At 42.6% G+C, this 20,624-nt stretch overlaps 1 protein-coding gene across 8 annotated transcripts in view; it reads right to left on the bottom strand.

Moving 5' to 3' along the window:
- The window catches only part of KLF12 (KLF transcription factor 12), a 255,559-nt gene that overhangs the window by 9,772 nt on the left and 225,163 nt on the right, over nt 1-20,624 (bottom strand). For all 8 annotated transcript variants that reach the window (XM_082063806.1, XM_082063805.1, XM_082063809.1 and 5 more), the window contains one exon: nt 18,267-18,424. In XM_082063806.1, coding sequence (XP_081919932.1) covers nt 18,267-18,424 — 158 coding nt within the window. The remainder of the gene's footprint in view (nt 1-18,266; nt 18,425-20,624) is intronic.

The following is a 20,624-nucleotide window of genomic DNA, read 5'->3' as shown; positions in this document are numbered from 1 at the left end:
TTACCAAGCTGGTAAAAATGAACTACGATTTCCCAATCAAACATAAAAAATTCCATATGCAAAAATCCTCTTTATTTATTGCACTTACTTTCAGTAAAATTAATTTTGCGTTTAAGATGTTACCAGGAACAGTGTAAAATTTTTAAATGTACTCAGCCACGAGACTTTGAGGCCCCTTCCATACCCAAACATACTGTGATACTGTGATACTTGCACAACGCTGTTGATAAATACCCATTTACTTCAATAAGATCAGACTTGGGATGAATGCAGATTTTTGAGTGCAGATTTTTCCCACCCTCTGCTTTTTACTTAAAGGTAAGTATGAGGCGTGCCCCACATTCTGTGTCGTATCATGTCAGAGGAAAAGAATATTACAGCAAAATTGCATTTTGTGCTTTCATAAAGCAAAATGTTATAAACCCCCATTTTTTGTCATGTTTGTAGGTTACAGGTATTTGTGATTTCTATCACCCGCCCTCAATATCTACATGTTAAATGCTCTTGGCAGTTGCTTTGATCCCAGAGTTGAGCATGCCCCAAAACTGAGGGAAACCGTGTGAGGTCCGTACGTATCTCTCTTTGGTGTGTCAAAAATGACTTTTTTACCTCCCCTTTGGAAAACAGCTAATCACCACCAGGACAACACAAAAGCATCTCTGAAACAACTATTTCCTTCGCCAGGCACAGTCATTCCTGAGTTATTTATTATCTCTTCTGAATCACAGGCAGCTTGCAAGGAGCTATTTCAATTGATTGAACCAGTGACACAACACTTGCTTTGTCGTAGGCAGCACCTCCCTCCGTGCGTCTTTTTGCGAGTCAATAAATGCTTTGCTGAGAGCTCTCGGTTTCAAAAGAAAATTCCAGAGTAAGAATATCATCACAAAGTTCAAACAGCCCTGAAAAGTCCAGCTGAAACAGCCACGGGTGCCTCCGTAAGGAAATGGGATGCTGTACAAGCATGTCAGCAGGGCTGTCAGCAACATCTGAGCTCCTTGGGTCGGTACCTTCTGTGCACCATCTGGGCTCTGCTGCAGTTTTGATGTCAGACCGGGGTGGGGAACAGTTGCGGTGAGAAGAACCCAGCAATCCAGGCTCTGAGGTGACCACAACCCACGGCTGCACCAGCAGCAACTTAGCCTAGATGATTTTACAGTCCTCAGCCAAGCACAAAGCACCAAATAGCGTGCACTGGGTGGCCAGAGCATTGGGCGCCGGGAATCGGGCAGCTGCCGTGAGCTGGATGGGCACGAGCTACATGGCAGATAGTGGGTTGTACGCTCTTGCCAATGACAAAATGTGACAAAATGTGTTCAGATTCAACACCAAACTGTCTTACACATGTGCCCTTGCCACAAACAGTGCTATAATACAGCAGCCTCCCCATTCGACCTGGGAGGTCCATTCTAATGGCCTCGTCACACCGCATCAGGAGTTTCCAAGTGGAGCACTTGCCCTGTCCATCCTCAATGTACTTTAAAAAGTCTCTTTTTGATTAGACTCTGGATACTTCCTCAATTGGTTTATTTGACCACAGAGACTTCCAGAGCAAAATGAGGAGGTATTGCCTAAGCTCTGGATCCTTATTTAAAAGCATCTGAAATTCAAAGTCGCTCTCTGCCCCAATATCCTTCCCCTGCAATGGCCTCTTTGCTACACAAATCCCAGATCTTCTTTCCCTTGGCAGAATACAAATGGAGAACCAGTGCAGGGAGGGATGGTTGGTGAAAGAGAAACATCAGAAATAGTTTGTTCGTCCATTTAAACAGTAACACTTTGGGTAAAAAGCGAGTGAGCTGATGGAAGGACATGAGCGCGGGTCACTCAGCTGGAGCTCCGAGGTGTTGCTTCCAGCCTCCCTCCTCAGTGAGTCCTGCTAACCCAGCCCCTATAGAGCTACACGAACAAGACAGGACTAACCACATTCCTCTCAAGCTATTTACAGGGAAAAAAAAAAAAAAATTTGCTCTTACAAGCTCAATCTAAGAAGACCTTTCATTATTTTCAATTAATTACATGTGTATAGCCATAAGATGGAAAAAAACAGGCAAGGCAGCATTACTCTGAAGACATTCACTCATATGCACCTTAAAAAAGCCACTGTGAAGTGTGAAAGGCATGATCTTTCATTAAGAATAATCAACAAAATTTTATGCAAACCTAATTTTTAGGGGAAGAATAAAAATATTAATTTTCTGTTAAACACCTCCATTATCTATGGATGGAAAAGTGCTAGAAAAAAATGTTCTTCATAGGCAATACTATACTAACTCTTAACCTTTTATTAACATCCCAGACATGAAGACTGACCACTGAGTTTGTAAAAGGCAGAAGATCCAGGAGTTCAAAGGATGAAAAAAGGACCAGCAGGAGCAGAACTGCTAGTGGATGGGAATCTGGTGCCAAGATAGCACACACCAGCTTTGGCTGATCAACTTGAGCACTAACAGGTGAAATTCTCGGTATAATCAACACAGAGAGGCTGGACCTCAGCAACCCAGAAAAGGGTGAGTGAGGAGGTGGACAAAACTCGTTCGTTAATTGGAAGAAACTAGCCCTAGTGCATAGACACATATGTATATATATATATATATATACATTGCCATTTCAAGACTGGATTGCAGTGAAGTCAAATACTCAAACCATTTTGACTCAGATGCTTCTGCCTCTTTGTGAGCCCTTGAGTTTAAGTATCTAAGAAACTCTCAGGTTCAAAGCGTGGGCAGGTTTCAGCTCCTTCGATGGCTCGGCAGCCATGGGAGCAAGGGTGCAGAGTTACTGTCATGCACCCCGACACTTGAATTCTCCCTCAGCTCTAAGAGCAGGTGAGTCTTGCCCAGGATGGTGGAAACACGGGAATGAAGGAGAAGATGAAACAGTGCACGGTTTTTAGACAACGGGAGTCAAAAGAGCTGCAGAAAGAGAATAAGAACCTGCAGCAATCTGCACGAGGAGAAGAAGAAAACTGGAAGAAGACAAAACCCCGTTAGTTCAGTTTTCAGAATCTTTAAGGCTTTAGAGTTACAGAAGTTACCCATTTAACAGTAAATGCCTGAAGCTGTGAATGTATTCATGGGAGCTGACCCTCTACTTTTGCACTTGTCTTTGAGAGCTCTATTGTTTTGTCCTGAGAACTGACAAAAAGATCCTAAAGCACAGAAAAATTGTATTCTGATGCTATTCCACAGCCCTGTCTCACAATACATGGACAGTATGAACAGTGAATAGCATGCCATGGCATGCATTTATATGGACCAAGGAGGACCCTGGAGCATGAAAAAGTTCTTCTAGACAGTTCCCTGCAGAAAATTAGTATTTTCTATTGTTTGTAGAAGTCAGTTATGAAGTTTTAGAGGTATGACTCAAATCTCAAATGGAACTAGTATTTTTTTTAATCTTCTATTAACAAAACATCTATTTCTAAGAGCCCTCCAAAACTTTGCCTTTTGTACTCTAGATGGCACAATCGAAATTAGTTTAATTACTTTTAGCATACTGTTTTTCCTACCCTACTATGAGTCCTCTCACTTAAGCACTTAAGAACATAGTTACAACAGTTACTCATTAAATCTCCTTAAACTCGAGCAAATAATGAATTAATAATGCTGAACAATGACCACTGTCAAGCCAATCCTTCCAAAATTTTCCAATCCTTCCCACAGCCAAAAATCTCTCTTCCCGCACCCTTATTCATACACTCTAACATCTGAAAGATCATTCACCCAAGGAAATAAATCTCTTTCAAAACTTTTACCCGATGACATTCACATATTCCTTAAAAAAACCCAAACAACCTCTATGTGTGTGCCAGCAGGAGACCAGGCCATGGAACAGATGAAGGGACTGGGGTCTGTTCTACCCTGGGCAGAATTTCCCTCATGGTACGTTCCTTGGCAGTTATCCTCTGCCCATCAACTAGCTGGTATCGTGGTATTTGATGCCAGATGCTTCAAAGACAGGCACCACAAAACCACCATGTAAATAGTTACGGGTTATTCTGCCAGCAGGCAAACTGCTCTGGAGCTCCAGGAAACAGCCGGGCTAATGTTCCCTAGGCAAGAAACTTTATTTACGGCAATTGCAGATGCTGTGTGTACTCCCCGCGCACTTGCAGTTCCTTTCATTTGTGTGTTATTTAAGCTTCATTTATTCATGAGTTTAGCAGGCTCTTGGCAACCATGTCATTAAGTAATGATGAAGTAACACCATCTCCTACCTGGACAGAAAACATCCCAGTGATCAAGTTCTAAACCAATTTCTTTCTCTGACATAAACTCACCTCTCTCCCTGGTATTACGTCCCTTCTCATTTGTGTCCTCTCCAGAGATTCCTGTCTTCCTAATATTTCTGCACATGTAATTCTTACCATGAATTTGAGTTATTACATCACTTCTCTGCGGCCCCTTCCTGCAACAGTGCTCAACATTTTAAAATACTGGTCACATTTTTATTCCAAATAAGAATCAACTAGAAAATACATATTAAGGGACTGTTCAGGGGGATGGGCCAGATTTTTCTGTATTTAAGCTTTCATCACCCTGTGAAAGAGTCACATGCTGATATTCCACTTTTGAGAAGGACAAGGCTAGAAAATCACTTGGAAATGAAATATCATCTATAGTTTCCAAATTGGGAGGGTGGGAGCACAGGGGAGATGCCGTCCCTCACTCCACTGATGAAATAGAATTGTTTTGAGCCAAACTTTTATGGTGTAACAGGTGGCACTTGCCCAGCCCTGTTATCTACAGCCACATCTTTATACACAGTTTCTATTGCCATTACTCTTGGAGGAGTATTCCCCACACAAAACCAGAGTGAGGCCCTAAGGGTTTAGCCTATAGTAAGTTGAAAAACAAAAAGAAATAATCCAGCAAGCATGCCTCTGCCTCTGTCTGATGATGTTAAATCTTCTAGTCAAAGTCAACAGATCTGCAGCTTTGCAGGGTTGAGGACATCTCCTGGTGGTTCCCGGTTTGCTTTCTGCTACAGGATATTATCATACAAGGTGTAGATTTATGTCATCTGTTTGCAGCTCCCATGTAAACACCAGAATTGTTCTGTAACATACGGGACGGTCACACTGCGCCTACACTGATGGGACTGTGGAAAGGATCATAAATTGGAAACCACAAATGATGGCTAATTAGATTTTGCATTTCTACTAAAAATAAGCAACTTCAGGCAGAAAATTATCTTTTTACAGCAAAACCACTATCTGATAATGAGCAGCCTCAGGCACTCCCAGAGAAAGAGGGCAGCTTCGCTTTTAGACACAGGGGAAAGTGAAAAATAACTCTTATATTTGGTGTGATATTTTTATAATTTTTAATGAAAAAATACCAGAGTACTTATAAAGCACTTTCCAACTTCCAAGTGCCTTATAAAGCTCATTTTTTTTTTTTCCAATAAGTATAATACTTCTTAAAAGTCTGTCTTCATAATGGCACTGTGGAACAAATATCGTGTCCATTCTGCAGGTAGGAAAAGCAACCCAGTGAGCATCCAGTGAGCCTTCCCAAAACTGCAGAGAAAATGCACAGCAATGTTATGACTGACATATTGGGAACACCTTTCTGTAATGAAACTGCAAGATCTTGGCTTCATCCCTTTAGAAGTTTGAAATATTTTCAGTCATTCTGATGTGAAAGTCCAATTCAATTATTTAGATGTCTTTCAGAAGGTCATTTGGGATCTCTGTTTCCAAGTTACCGATTCACCATATGTCTTTGATGACCACACTGAATTTGACTTTTGCATTTCAATACTGTTAAAATACACAAATAAAATATCTTTCTGGGAAGAGATGAAAGTTTCTTATCAGTTTAGAAAGTCTGGGAAAATAATTTCTATAGGCAGAACAGGAACATACTGTGCTGACTGTAACACGTCTTGAAATTCAGGTTTTTTATTCCAGGGACATGGTTTCTTAATGTGAAAACTGGGAACAAAACCATTTATTCAATTCAAAAACACAGTGACAACCTACAATTTAAAACAAGAAGCAGAACTTTATCACCCTTTGGGCAGCTCTTCTTGAACCGGTTATTTACAAGCTCCACTTCCAGATAATTCAGGCACGAGTCCTTTTCCCACATGGCAACACACAACTAACTTCTCATTTCACTGCACTGCTGAGCTTGGGTCCTGGTTGCCATCCTGGACCTTCCTCCCACTCCTGCTGCAAGGCCAGCGGTCTTGCAACCACTGTTGTCTTCAGCAACCTTTTCTCTTTGCTCTCTTTCATATTGTCCCACATGCCCCACCAGGTATGCAGCTGCCTCAGCTCACTGCGATTTTAACACAAATCCCAGCAAAAAAGCCTTTTTGACCAGACTCACAAAATTCGATTCTCTGTAATTTAAGAAGGCAAATCCATTACATCCGTCTCAGCTGTGTTATGTCATGACACAAACAGGAGGGAAATGAAGAGGGGGAATCAAAGAAACTTTTCTTCCTCATTTTCTCTTTTGGGCTTCTGCACAAAGACTTTGCCCTGCTATGGGACAAACCTGGTACTATGTGAGACACAAATGAATTAACGCTCTGGGATATGTACATTGCCAAGGGCATTGCTGATGTAAAACAATAAATATAACTCCTGTAAAAACAGAACAAATACAATTCTGGAAAATGTAAAATGGCTCATCCTCTGCACCTGAATCCAGAAGCTGGACAAAATCCCGAGAGTAGATGATAAATAATATTTTATCACCCTTCCTGATAAATTTTTCCTGCATGACATTGTACACATAGAAATATTTAAGTATATGTTAAGTGTATATACAGTTAATATATCATTTTTAAAAATATATATGGGGCAGAAGATGGCATGAAGTTTTCTCCTTCCCTGCAGCCACAGCAAATGTATGGGACTACATATGCAGTGGAAGATGGCATGAAGTTTTCTTCTTCCCTCCAGCCACAGCAAGCATATGGGATTATCGAATTTGCAGTGCCATGGGGAAGGCTGAGATTTTTCCTTTTACGGCAGCCTCGTCTCATGAAAGTATTTGGGAAAGGTGATGTAACAGATCCGCGTTACCATCAGCAACCAGCTGCACAGAGGGTGCCAGCAGATGGGCACACTGACTCTCTTTACCTGGGGTGCTGTAGGCCTGGGTTTCAGTCTGGCCTCCCCAAACAGAACACCTTCCCTTCATTGTGGTCCATAACTGCGGGGGAGACGCCAAACAAGTGACACTTCCCTCTCCATCTGCCTCTGATCCTGTCACCATCACTCCTCCTGGATGCTCCAGGGATTGCTCCACCACATTTACCAAGAGCAATACTGATGTTTCTAAGTATAAAAGTTAAACGTTCCCTAGTTGTATAAAATAAAACAACAAAGAAACCCCCAAAGAAACAAACAAACAAAGACTGTTTGCACTGTGCTAGAAGTCAGGCTTAAGCAGAGGATGAGAACCTGGTGGGCTGGGCTGCTCGCAGAAACGGAGCAGTAAAAAACCCAACTCCCATTTGAGAAAATGAGTTGTGAATGGAGTTAAACTTCCCAAATGAAGAGATACCATTTTTTTTCAATCATCACCATAAAATACAGAATAAATACGTATGATAATAAAGAAAAATATTAACTGACAAACATATATATGATGGGGGAAAAGAAACTGGGAAAAGATCATTAATGTGACGAAGACACCACAAAATTTCTACATGGAGAAAACACTGAAGTGCAGAAAATAAGCTCCAGTCCTACACAGGAGCCATCTGACAGTTTTCCTTTCCCAGGAAATAAGAAGTTCTGTAACATTTCCTCAGTTTTCTAAGTACTTATTTGCAAAAAATGAAAACTGAAAACGCTAGTTTTCAGGCTCTGCCTCTACCTGAATATAACATGAAAAAAAGGCTTTTGTGGAACTTACTTGTAATTTTGAGCATGCTCTGCTCTCAAAAACCATGTTTCTGATCAAAGGCTGCCCTGGAAAGGACAGGATGGGCATGAGCAACTCCAGATGTGCTTCCCGATATACACGGGTTATCCCCGGTAATGGACATTTCAGTAGCAAGCTGCTGTCCTGTTCCCTCTGTCGCGGATGGAGGGGGCTGCAAGAGTTAACATCCTTGGAAACCCGGGAGTGCGTATTTATTTCTCCAGGTCTGGGTGCAACATCTGGGAAAGCATTCTTGGGGGGGTAATGGGAGTAGAAAGGTCTTTTTCGCCTTCATGCCACTGCAGGGCTACACATGGTAGACCACAATCGTGCCTGAGACCTTAGATGAACTACAGTTCTTTGGAGGTAGAGTATTAAGTACTAAATGGTTTACTTAGAGAAAATTTTGTTCTGCATAATGAAATCATCATTATTCCCTCGTGCCACACACAGACAAAACACATATGCACCCCATATTTATGAAGTCAAGGGGCACTGTTGCAAATATTTTTCATAACCTAGAGACTGAGAGCAATCACAGAGGCAATTAGACTTTGCTTTCCCATCAAAGTGCCTTGGAATAACCACGTGGGCGCTCTTCCATATCGGCACAGCATCAGACCTACAATGCAGAGGAACGACTCCCCGTGTGTAAGGTGAATTCAGAGCTCGCGAAATGTGCCAGAAATGAAATCATTTAACTTTCCACAGAGCGGCTATTGGAAGAGAACTGGATGTACAAGCTCTTTGTGGTATGGACACCTGCCCGTAAGTAGCTGGACTCAGACAACTATCTCAGAACATCCAGAGGTTCCCAGTACTGAACATCACCTGACTGGGTTGCGGTGGCATTGGTGAGTCCGGCTTTACACCCTGGTACACACTGAACCAGCAGACATCTGCTTTTAAATATATTTCTGTCCCGGAATCTGAACCCAGTCACATCAATGGGAACAGGCTCAGGCTCCAGCAGCCCCATTTATTAAATAATCTGTTTATCTTCTAAATAGAAGCTGCATGAATAAAGAGCAGAAAAGCTAGAAGTGAAGACTTCCATGAAATCTACTGGTTTCCACATTGGAAAGCTCTGCTGTTTATTGAAACTGGCAGTAAATTTTAAACACTAAAATAAAGTATTTCTTAAAAAATAAAAGCATCACCCAATACAAACAGAACCTCCTATTTTATTTAAAGCAAATTAATTTTTCAGTTGGGTTTGTTTGTCTAAATTCCCAGTTTCTGAACAGCATGTGAACCTGTTGTTGCAGCTTTTTACACCCGTCAGATTTACATGGAGGAGGGAGAGCTCTGGGACAAGGGCCTATGGAGCACATAGGACATGAGAAAAAAAGAAGCTGGGCTTATGAAGAGCGAGTCTGGAGGGCAGGTGACAAAGAGGTGTTAATTTTAAAGCAGGCCAAAAATCTAACCAGTTCAAGTCAAATTCAGAAGGACTATTTAAAATATGCTGCTTCCTCCAAATGTTTGTCCAATGAAGGGATTACAAACCTGTAAATATCTCTTTGGAACTTATAGCCAGCAAAAGACATTGAACAGACCTTAAGAAAACAACAGGTAATGAATAGCTTTTTAAAACCTACAGAGCAAAAATAACTTTTTTGGTACCTCTGACTTCTTAAGCTTGCTATGAAATTGCTCAAAGGAAAATGTGAACAAAGACTAATGACAGGGGCCCTTTCATATTAAAATAATATGTGGAGCAACACTGAGTGAGAAGAATGCAATGTCTGAAAAAGTACAGAGTACATAAAACACCCGTGTACTCACTAGCCCTCTGTTTTCTAGGGTGGTGCCTCAACCCCGGTATAAAGGAACATCCTGGGGAGGAAATGCTGTCATTTTCTCAGGTACAAAACCACATTTCTGAGATGTTTACTGTCTCCACGTAACGCTGCTGAAGACCCCCTGACACTGACAAATAGGCGTCATTACATCTGTGGCAAAGGTATTTGCTCTCATCTCTCAGGAATGATACAGGCGTTGATCAAGGACAAAGCTCCAAACACTAAAAAAAAATCCATTTGGCCTGGAGGCCATTCAGCCTGCGCAGCAGCACTGAGAAGGGCAATTCAGACCCGGTGCTGGTTGGGGCTCTGGGGTGAAAAGCAGCAGCCGCAGCCCAGAATCTGAGCACCTCCAAAGGTGTTCTGGTTACAGCCCTTGCCCTCCTCCACCCCTCGGAGGTGGGAGCAAAGCCACGGCTGTGGCTATACAATGCCCTTTGCTCACAGACTAAATCCATTCCCGCTTCAGTCCAACTGGAAAGTCCCAGGTTTCTGCTGACATTGACCTCAGAAAGTCACTCTGCCACGTTCCTGCAGGAATCAGTAACTACTGACTGAAATAAGGTCGCACAGAAATACACAATGCTGATTACTTTTACAATAAAACCCTATGGAGGTTAGAGAGAGCAATCTCTTCCATATCAGACGCTGTAAAATGACATCCCACATAAGCATTAAGCAAGCAACTTCTTTCTTTATTGACTTCTTCAGGATGATTCACACAATGTTTTAAATTCCTTGGGCTTCTCCATACGGTAGGAGGGTAGCCACAATGAGCTACATCTAGATTTAGCTGCGGGCAATTTTAGATGTGAAATCCAAGACAAACAAAATCTCCCTTTAAATGACTATGTGGTTGGTTAGATTTCTCAGGTCACAGTCCCATGCCAGTCACCACTTTGGGACACATTCACACCACCCAGTGTACTCTGCATACTTAGAAAAAATAGAAGAGCTTTAAATCTCCTCCACATGTTCTATCCATTATACATGTTTCAAGTCTCTTTTTTCTTTACCAGGCCATCTAACAGACAGCATAATTTGCCTCTTCAATTTACATAACGTGCCTCAAATTTACATGCTCTCCCTATTTAAGAAGAGACAGATGACGTCTATGAAAACTGGGTCATGATATGCAAAGGTTAGCTTTGGTACCAGCAGGCCCATGGTTCAGGTTGACACACAACATTGCACACTAGGATCTGCAGACTGAGTAGCCTGTGGATGAAAAATGAAAGTGGTTTTCAGGCCCACGGTTGGTCAGTGGGACAATTTGTCCGTGACCGGGTGCGTGTGACACGTGTGCCCTGGGACGTCGCCCACCGCCAGCAGCCACTGCCCCGCGGTGTCTCTGAGGGCAGCCAGAACCTGCCATCTTCTGGTAATCCTGCTTTTCATTATTTAACGCATTAACAAGGCAACTGAAACCAGAATGAACAAAAAAAGGGCTTGTGTGCTTTTCATACGATCATTGTCATCTATCCAAAAGGTGTTTTCCTTTTCTAATGTCTCTTGCACTGTTACGGCAAGTAGCCCAAAGGGTCCTGGATGTTTGCTCTTGTTTTCCCTCTTCTCTCTCCCTAGAACAGACTTCCCTGTCCTCTCATCTTTCCATACACACCCTTTATCCACAACTATCATGCTGATTGAGGCTATAATGAAAGGTATTATTTCAGCCCAGAGTTTATTGCCTTGCATTTGACCTGATAAACGTCGTGACCAAAAGGCTTTGTTCTGCTACCTTTACCATATCTAGCTTACAAACCTATTTTCATTATAGTTACAGATGACTGAAAAATAATGACAAATCAAGGGAAATTTTGCAGGGAAATTGCAAACATTTTAAATTACTTTGTAGCTTTCCGCTGACATTTCAGAAACGTCCAGCGAACCAGAGAGGAGGTCAAGATGCATGTTCTCAGTTTTATGGCATGAAAATATCTGCCTGCTTTATGCCAAAATAATGAAATTATTTAATGCATTTTACATTTTTCACAGACCCATGATTTCCAGTTTCACCAGCTTCACTGACCAGTTATTTAAGTCTAGTTTTTACAATCAATATCAAGCTTCCCAACAGAGGGCATGATTTGACTGTTTGTTTTATATAAAGTATGTAAAATTTTCATCACCTCTCTTCAGAGAGAACAGTCTGTAGATCTTTCACAAACGAGGGCTAGCAGAAAAGGAAACAGCAATTCATTAAGATAAATTTTAATACTTTTAGAGTGAAATTTTGATGGGGAAAAAAAAAAAACAGTGGAAGGAACAAGTACCACTTAGTCTGCAATGTTCAGCTGTCCTACTGGAAGTGTCGATGGCAAATTTAGTACTGCCTAAAAGGCCTGAAATAGCCATTACGTATCATAACATAACACGACCACTGCTTCTGTTTCCACCTTCAAGGTAAAAGCAGCAAACTGAAGCAGGCGAATTGCAGCTCTCCCCGCTCTCGGGGCTGACACGGGCACCTTCCCCCAGTGCAGCGCCGACACACGCAGATTGAGAATGCAACCCAGGGCTGCTGGCTTGTCTATTTTGAAAGATCATTTATTTGTAGAGTCACGCATCAGTGATTTTCTTTAAGTTCACTGAAGCAGAAACTAACTCAACACAAGTCCGAGTGAGCCAATTTCTCACAGTTTCTCCTCGCGGAAGGAGTTGATAAACCTGAGCTGCGGGATTGCCCGCGAGCCTCGCAGGCTCTCCATCACACCCGATACCTCCTGATAGCTCCATTTGACAATTTGGCAAAACAACAAGAAGAAGCTGATACTAGAAAGAGAAATTTAATACCAGTGCTTGTGATTTACGAAATGCTCCGAGGATTCCAGGTTTCACCTGCAGTTTTTCTGGCTGGAGAGGCGATGCGTGATTCAAGCTCGCCCTCCAGTGGATGTCATGCCCACACCAGTACATCCAGTTTTGAGGATATTGGTGAGAAGTACTGGGGAGCTAGATGATAGTATACTTTAAAAACCTAGGAGCTACTCAAAGATAATTAAATGTAACTGTTACTGTCTGAAATATTTTGTTTCCTTTTTTAATTACATTTAAAAGAAGCATACCTTCCAACCAACTAAGTTGTTCATCCTGTCAATATACCGCATTGTTTTTCCTCCTAGATCCAAACAACTGAGAATGTTTTAGTGGCTATGCATATATAGTCAATGAAAAAACTATATATATAGCTCTCAAACACATCCTGCTTAGCTAAACGACTGTCAGCAAGATCAACCGGTCTAAAAAAAAAAAAAGCCCAGATTATGCAATGCTGAGTTTCTGTGATCTTTTCTCAGAAAGTTTCCTACTGAAACTTGCTCACCCTTGCGTGCATAGCTGTCATACTTCATTTATACTTATCCAACACAGCACACTAATTACTGTGGGTCATATGTGAATAATTAACTTCTTTTGCCTGAAGCAAAAGTAAAGGCCAAGATAAAAAATGTAAGAAAGATGACATTATTACATGGAGTATGCTCATGGCCAATGCTACATCTATACACCAACTTCTTACCAAGACCTGAGAAGAGTTCTGTAAAACACATTTAATTTTAACAGCACAATACAGATTTTCTCACTGGATCCATTGCCTAAGTTCAGTGCTCACCTTCTCTCTAGACTACACTTCTTACACTGCAGCAGCCGTGAAAACATGACAACATAAACCAGTTAACAGGTGACCATTTAATGAAGGTTTTTGATTTTATATTATCTTTCTTTTCTCCCTGAAGGAATAAACCAGGATGACGGCAAAATATTCCAGGCAGCTGCCTTTGGGGTGGGGATTCATTTCAGCCAGCTCACAGGGAGGCATCCAGGCTGACTCTGTAGTCAGCAGTGAAAGAGAGAAGCACCTTTGCAAGCCAGTCCCTGTGTCTACCTGGAGAGGGAATAATGTGCCCCAGAGGTGCCAATCCCTCTTCTCTGACTACCCAGAGATCCCAGACAGATAGTGCAGCCCAGACACCCAGCTGCCAGGGAACCAAGGCTGAGGAGATGGATCCTATGATTACAGCAGGTACAGAAACTCCCTGCATGCTGCTGGAGAGTTACAGCTGCAAAAGCCCTAATTACCAACATCCTTTCAAGCCTTCAGTGCCCCGGTTTGAGCACCCTAAGTGCACAGTGTGACATTCAGCAGTGCAGACTATCTAAGGCTGACCTGTGTGCGTTACCCACAAGCCATGAGATCACTAATGATTTACCGACTCATGACAAATGTGATGCTTAGTGATTTAAAATGTCACAGCAGAGAAGAGCCATCTGTATTTCTGGGCTAACTTGGGTGTGACATTTCTGAGGTTGTTCACATCTGGTTTTGTAACTCAGCTCCCTACACAGTGTTTGCTTACACTCCTGGGCTGGCAGGCTAGAAAAGAGTGACCTCTGTGGCACAAGCACATAAGTGGTATTGTGGGTTCAAACCAAAAAGTCTGCTGGTTTCATGCTTCTGCTGGGCTCTCTGCCTTCTCATCTGCCACAGACAGCTAATGCTCAAAGGGTGATACAGGCAAGAACAGGGAAACGACTTAGAAATCATGGAAAGGAGAAGGAAAGGGACAGAGCAGTGTTAGATGGGGACAAAAGAAGCAAAACATGAATGACAGAGAACAAGGTGAAAGGGAAATGGTATATAAAATATACTGGAAGGCTAGGGATGAAAGACTACACTGAAGATGGGAAAGAATAAGGAAGAAGAAAAAACAATTAAGAAAAGACACGATAAATTAAGACAAAGGAGAAAGCACAAGCATTAATGGGAAGATATGAAGAAACTAGAATACCTGGCCTGGAGGGAAATGTAATGAAATTCCCAGATCACCAGAACATTTCTGCTGTTCAAGGAAGGGACGCTTACCTTACAGAAATAGGTTTAGCAGGGGATACTAGGATGGAGCCTTGTTCAGTATTCCTGTCAACAAAAGTCCAACCAACCAAAAGACATATTGGAAAGAGTGATGGAGACGTGGCCTCATTTGAAATAGAGAAGCCACCACTTAATATTTTTAAAAAATATTTCATACTCTTTAGAGTACATCACACTACAGAAACTGCCAGCAGATCCTCAGCAAAGAACAACATTGTGCTACATGCTAGATAAACACCATCTTTTCTCCAAGGAGTTACAAGAACGCTGAAGTACATTAAAAGCAGAGAGATCAATAAATTTAATTTAAGCAAATAAGCAGCAGAGTAAGGAACAGTACTGAAACTGAGAGCGTTCCGTCCACTGCCTTTCTAGCCATCCAAGCAATCCTCTTTTAAATTGTTCTTGATGACTTCAAATTGCCACTCCTGAGTTTATCCACCATAAAATTACAACTACACGTCATAGTGATACTGTTGTGGGTGTCTATTACAGGCCACAATATCAGGGTGAGGAAGTTGATGAGGCCTCTACAGACAGCTGAGAGCGGCCTCACAGTCACAGGCCCTGGTTGTAATGGGGGATTTCAACTACCCTGATGTGGCAGACAGCCACAGTCCAGGAGCTTCCTCCAGTGCACTGATGATAATTTTGTGATGCAGAGGGTAGAGGAGCTGACTAGAAGAGGTGGATTGCTGGATCTCATCCTCACTAACAAGGAGGGTCTGGTTGAAGCAGTAAAGGTTGAGGGCTGCCTTGGTTGCAGCGACCATGAGATGGTGGAGTTCAGGATCTCATGTGACAGGAACACCTCGCAGAATCACAACCCTGGACTTCAGTAGGCCCAACTTTGGCCTTTTCAAGCAATTGCTAGGAGAAATCCCATGAGCAAGGCTGCTTGAAGGTAAAGGGGCCCAAGATAGCTGGTTAGTGTTCAGGGACTGCTTCTATCAAGCTCAAGATCAGAGCATCCCAACACATAGGAAGTCAAGGAAGGGAGCCAGGAGACCTGCAGGATTAAACAGGGAAGTGCTGGGCAAGCTCAAGTGGAAGAGGAGACTTTACAGATCATGGAAGGAGTGGATGGCCACTTGGGAAGAATATAAGGCTGTTGTCAGAGGGTGTAGAGAGTCAACTAGGAAAGCTAAGGCCTCCTTAAAATTAAACCTGGCGAGAAGGGTCAAGGACAACAGAAAGAGTTTTTTCAAATATGTGGCAGATAAGACTAACAATAGAGGCAATGTAGGCCCACTGATGAATGAGGTGGGTGCCCTGGTGACAGAAGACACAGAGAAGGTAGAGTTACTGAACGCCTTCTTTGTCTCTGTCTACTCTGCCAGAGGCTGTCCTGAGGAGCCCCGTACCTCTGAGGCCTCAGAGAAAGGCAGGACAATGGAGGTGTTTGCCTCAGTTGATGAGGACTGGGTTAGGGACCAATTAGGCAATCTGGACATCCATAAATCCATGGGTCCAGATGGGATGCACCCGGGGGTGCTGAGGGAGCTGGCTGATGTCATTGCTGGACCACTCTCCATCATCTTTGCCAAGTCTTGGGAAACGGGAGAGGCGCCTGAGGACTGGAGGAAAGCAAATGTCACTCCAGTCTTCAAAAAGGGCAAGAAGGAGGACCCGGGTAATTACAGACCAGTCAGCCTCACCCCCATCCCTGGAAAGGTGATGGAACAACTTATCCTTGGTGCCATCTCAAGGCATATCAAGGATAAGAGGGCCATTAGGGGCAGTCAACATGGCTTCACCAAGGGGAATTCGTGCTTGACCAACCTCGTAGCCTTTTATGAGGACATAACGAGGTGGATGGTTGATGGCAAAGTGGTGGATGTGGTCTATCTTAATTTCAGTAAAGCATGTGACACAGTCTCCCACAGCATCCTTACAGCTAAATTGAGGAAGTGTGGTCTGGACGATTAGGTAGTGAGGTGGACTGTGAACCGGCTGAAGGAAAGAAGCCAGAGAGAGTCACAGTCAATTAGGGAGAGTCCAGTTGGAGGCCTGTATCTAGTGGAGTGCCTCAGGGGTCAGCACTGGGACCAGTACTATTCAATATATTAATCAACGACTCGGATGAGGGAATAGAGTGTACTATCAGCAAGTTTGCTGATGAGACGAAGCTGGGAGGAGTGGCTGACACGCCAGAAGGCTGTGCTGCCATCCAGTGAGACCTGGACAGGCTGGAGAGTTGGGCGGGGAATAACCTAATGAAATTTAACAAGGGAAAGTGTAGAGTCTTGCATCTGGGCAGGAATAACCCCAGGTTCCAGTATAAATTGGGGAATGACTTATTAGAGAGCAGCGTAGGGGAAAGGGACCTGGGGGTCCTGGTGGACAGCAGGATGACCATGAGCCAGCACTGTGCCCTTGGGGCCAGGAAGGCCAATGACATCTTGGGGTATACTAGAAGGGGGGTGGTTAGTAGGTCAAGAGAGGTTCACCTTCCCCTCTACTCTGCCCTGGTGAGACCACATCTGGAATATTGTGTCCAGTTCTGGGCCCCTCAGTTCAAGAAGGACAGGGAACTGCTGGAGAGAGTCCAGCGTAGGGCAACAAAGATGATTAAGGGAGTGGAGTGTCTCCCATATTAGGAAAGGCTGAGGGAGCTGGGTCTCTTTAGCTTGGAGAAGAGGAGACAGAGGGGCCACCTCATTCATGTTTATAAACATGTAAAGGGTGAGTGTCACGAGGACGGAGCCAGGCTCTTCTCAGTGACAACCAATGATAGGACAAGTGGCAATGGGTACAAGCAGGAACACAAGAGGTTCCACTTAAATATGAGAGGAAACTTCTCAGTGAGTGTGGCAGAACACTGGAACAGGCTGCCCAGGGAGGTTGTGGAGTCTCCTTCTCTGGACACATTCAAAACCCACCTGGACACATTTCTGTGTAACCTCATCTCCAGCAGGGGGATTGGACTAGATGATCTTTTGAGGTGCCTTCCAATCCCTAACATTCTGTGATTCTGTGACTGCTTCAACGACCCTTATGTGCCTGTCATGTAGACTAGTAATAGCCCGTAAAGTTAATAAGGAAACCAGGAGTTCATTAAATGTTACATATCATCGCTGACTGGGACCTCCCTTGCACCTCTATGCAACCTGCTCTCATAAAGCGACTGACTTCCCTCTGTAGTACGTGGCAGGTGCCTTTAAAAGCCTCCAGAATGAAACACTGAGCTCTGGAATTTACATTTGAACTTAAGGCATTTAGCAGCACCTAGCATTCAAAGGCTACACCTGTAAAAGCACGTAGTAGCTCAAAAGGAGCAGGTCTGTAGAGCGAAAAAAAATGGTGCTGAAGATCCATGTCCACATTTTATGCTCTTCTTGAGGGTTTTCTTTGGACTAGCTCTGGTTGGTCCCGAGCAAAGACGACCCATTGCTCATTGAACCACAGTAGGTGTGTTCATGAAGGCCACTTTTCCATTTAGTTTCATCTGAAAAGAGCCTGGTTTGTGCTGACACTGCTCTTGTGCTGCAAAATGGGGATGAGAGGGAAGTTCAATTCAAAAGCGCACTCTTGATCTGCACCAGGATGCCAATGCTGATGCACCCGCAGACATTTCTGTTATCCAGGTGTTGGCCTTTAGCTCTTAGTGTAGGATGACGAGTTCAATATGTCCTAAATCAGGCAGAAAGGAACATGCTTGTCTTAACCGCAGACACAGTGCCAGCAAAGTCTTACCTGTGTGCGTCCTCCGGTGAGCCTTCAGGTGGGAACTTTTTGTGTACACCTTGTTGCATCCCTCGAAGTCGCACCGATGGATGCGCCGCTTCCTGGAGTCTGGAGACTCGGACCTTCTCTGACGCCTTGTGCTCTCAATACTGAATGGTGAAATTGAACTAGAAAACAGAACAGAAGCAGAAAAATGAAGCAAGATCATGGTGTATACTCTGGGCCCCAAAAGATCAGCTGTAATATATCACTGTGACAGAAGTTACCTTAACAAATTAATTAAATATTTCCTCTTCTACAACATGGTCCACTGAAACAATTTGTGCTTGAACTACAGCGTATTTAGTGGTATGAAATAATGCAAGTCTTGATTTAGAAGTGCTTATTGCCAGAGAAAACACCCCAATCCTTAAATGCTGCTCCAATAATGTAATAGCCTGACTTCATCTGAGCTTTATCTCTATATCACGTGTTCAGATATAAGCTCACTGAACCCTGCTTTCCAAACAATGTTATATATAAACTCCATTTTATACAGAGGCTTCTCTTTGACAAGTTTAGATAGATAACAATCCTGAAATCTTTTATGAAAAAGTGTTTCCAGTACCCACATCTGGACTATGGATCCTCGCATTCGGCCAAACACCTGCTGTTTGCTTGCATGCAGATTGCTAAGAGATCCATAACACCCGGCAGCAGCAATTTTTCCAATTCCTTACTTAACAATTCTCAATTTATCACCTGCAAGTCAATAAATTTCCTTTCAGACCACTGATACATAAAAAGTTTATTGGCACAAGGCCAGCAAACAATCCCCATAGAAACGTGAGTGCTCATCAGAGATACTCAATTTACAGCAACGTCCTAAGGCCTATTGGTTATCCCAATTTTAAGCAATTAAAACAAAAATGTCATGTTGCTTGAGTTTCTAAACACAGTGCGTACCAAGTCTAATACTCGAAGAAAGCCTGCTACAACAAGCAACTTGCCTTAGTTAGATAAACCTGGGTCATAAACTATTATCGACCTGGTATGCCAAGATCCAAACCCTCATCAACTTCCATTAATTATATTTATTCAGCTATACATCATTAGTAATTGATCTGCTTATCAACCCCATTATGGTTACACTGCACAGCAGTCACGTTCATCTACAGTTATAGAAGCCGGTTTAGCTACTTTAAGTATGGGAACAACATTGGCTTTAATCAGTTTTCTCGGGCTTCCCCCACATTCCTGGGTTTAGTGACATTCAAGGTAAATGAGAGTTGTCAGCCAGCTCTTCTAAATGCTTACGATTCAAGTTCCCAGTTCTCCTGAAAGAATTTGTAACTGTCAAATGAAAATAGATTGGAGGAAAAGAAACTGGATCTGATCAGGAAAAGTAGTAAGCAAGAACCTTTGGGGAAGCTAAGGTAGTAAGAAAGGCATTTGAAAGCAGCACTGACATTGATGCATCTGCTGTGAAGCTCCTGTGTCAATACCAATCTCCAGCCTTCTCTTACAATAGCCCCTGCTGTCACAGCTGTGGCTGTTCTGGCACAAACTTGACTTTTAGAGATTGCTGGAATTTGCTGAGGACTATTTATATCAGGTTAAAACTTTGCATAAAGGATCTCGAACCATTCGCATGTGATTTCACTGATGTTCCAATTCACTGCATTACGAATCTTTCAGCCTTGAATTCATGGTCGTTCAATTATGCATTTTTCTTTTTGTTTAAATATTTTTACAGTTCAAACCTAATTTAAAGTACCATTAAAAAAAAATAAAATGGAGCACTCTCTTTCTGACAGCCCTCTTTTTTTCTTAACATTTGATATACATTCATATTCCACCTTCAGGCAGAGATTTTCCAGATTAATTATTTTTGCTTATAATACAATGTGTGTAAACGGGCATGCAGGCTATTTCTGAAATAGAGGAAGAAATGGACAGAGAGCCATAACATCAACATTAACTAGCAAAAAGTAGTCCCCAGGAGAGTAAGACACATCAGCACTTTAACTATGTGACAGGAATACGGATATGTTTAGCCATCACAGAAATGGCTTATGAATTGCATTGGAGCATCTGCATCTCAAGGCAAATAAAAATCTTGGCTTAAATGATTCACCGTGAACAGTCTTGCTACTCCTTTGGTTGTTTTTTAAACATCTCACTAGCTAAAATAAAAAGTAAATATGGCAACCAAATCCTAAAGCTCAGTACTGAAGGTACAAAATCCAGTGCTCAAACCAGGAAAACTTTATCTTCTTAAAAATAAATATTTGTGTATCTTTTTTGCTCTATGTGATTTACAAGCCGTCTTAAAAGCCTATTTTGTAACAGGATGTTCAGATCCTGGATAGTACAGCTCGTTTAAAC

Source organism: Streptopelia decaocto (assembly GCF_964273445.1).
Source record: "Streptopelia decaocto genome assembly, chromosome: 1".
Lineage (NCBI taxonomy): Eukaryota > Metazoa > Chordata > Aves > Columbiformes > Columbidae > Streptopelia > Streptopelia decaocto.
The sequence above is the reverse complement of the archived record's forward strand: the minus strand, read 5'-3'. Positions and strand labels throughout refer to the sequence as shown.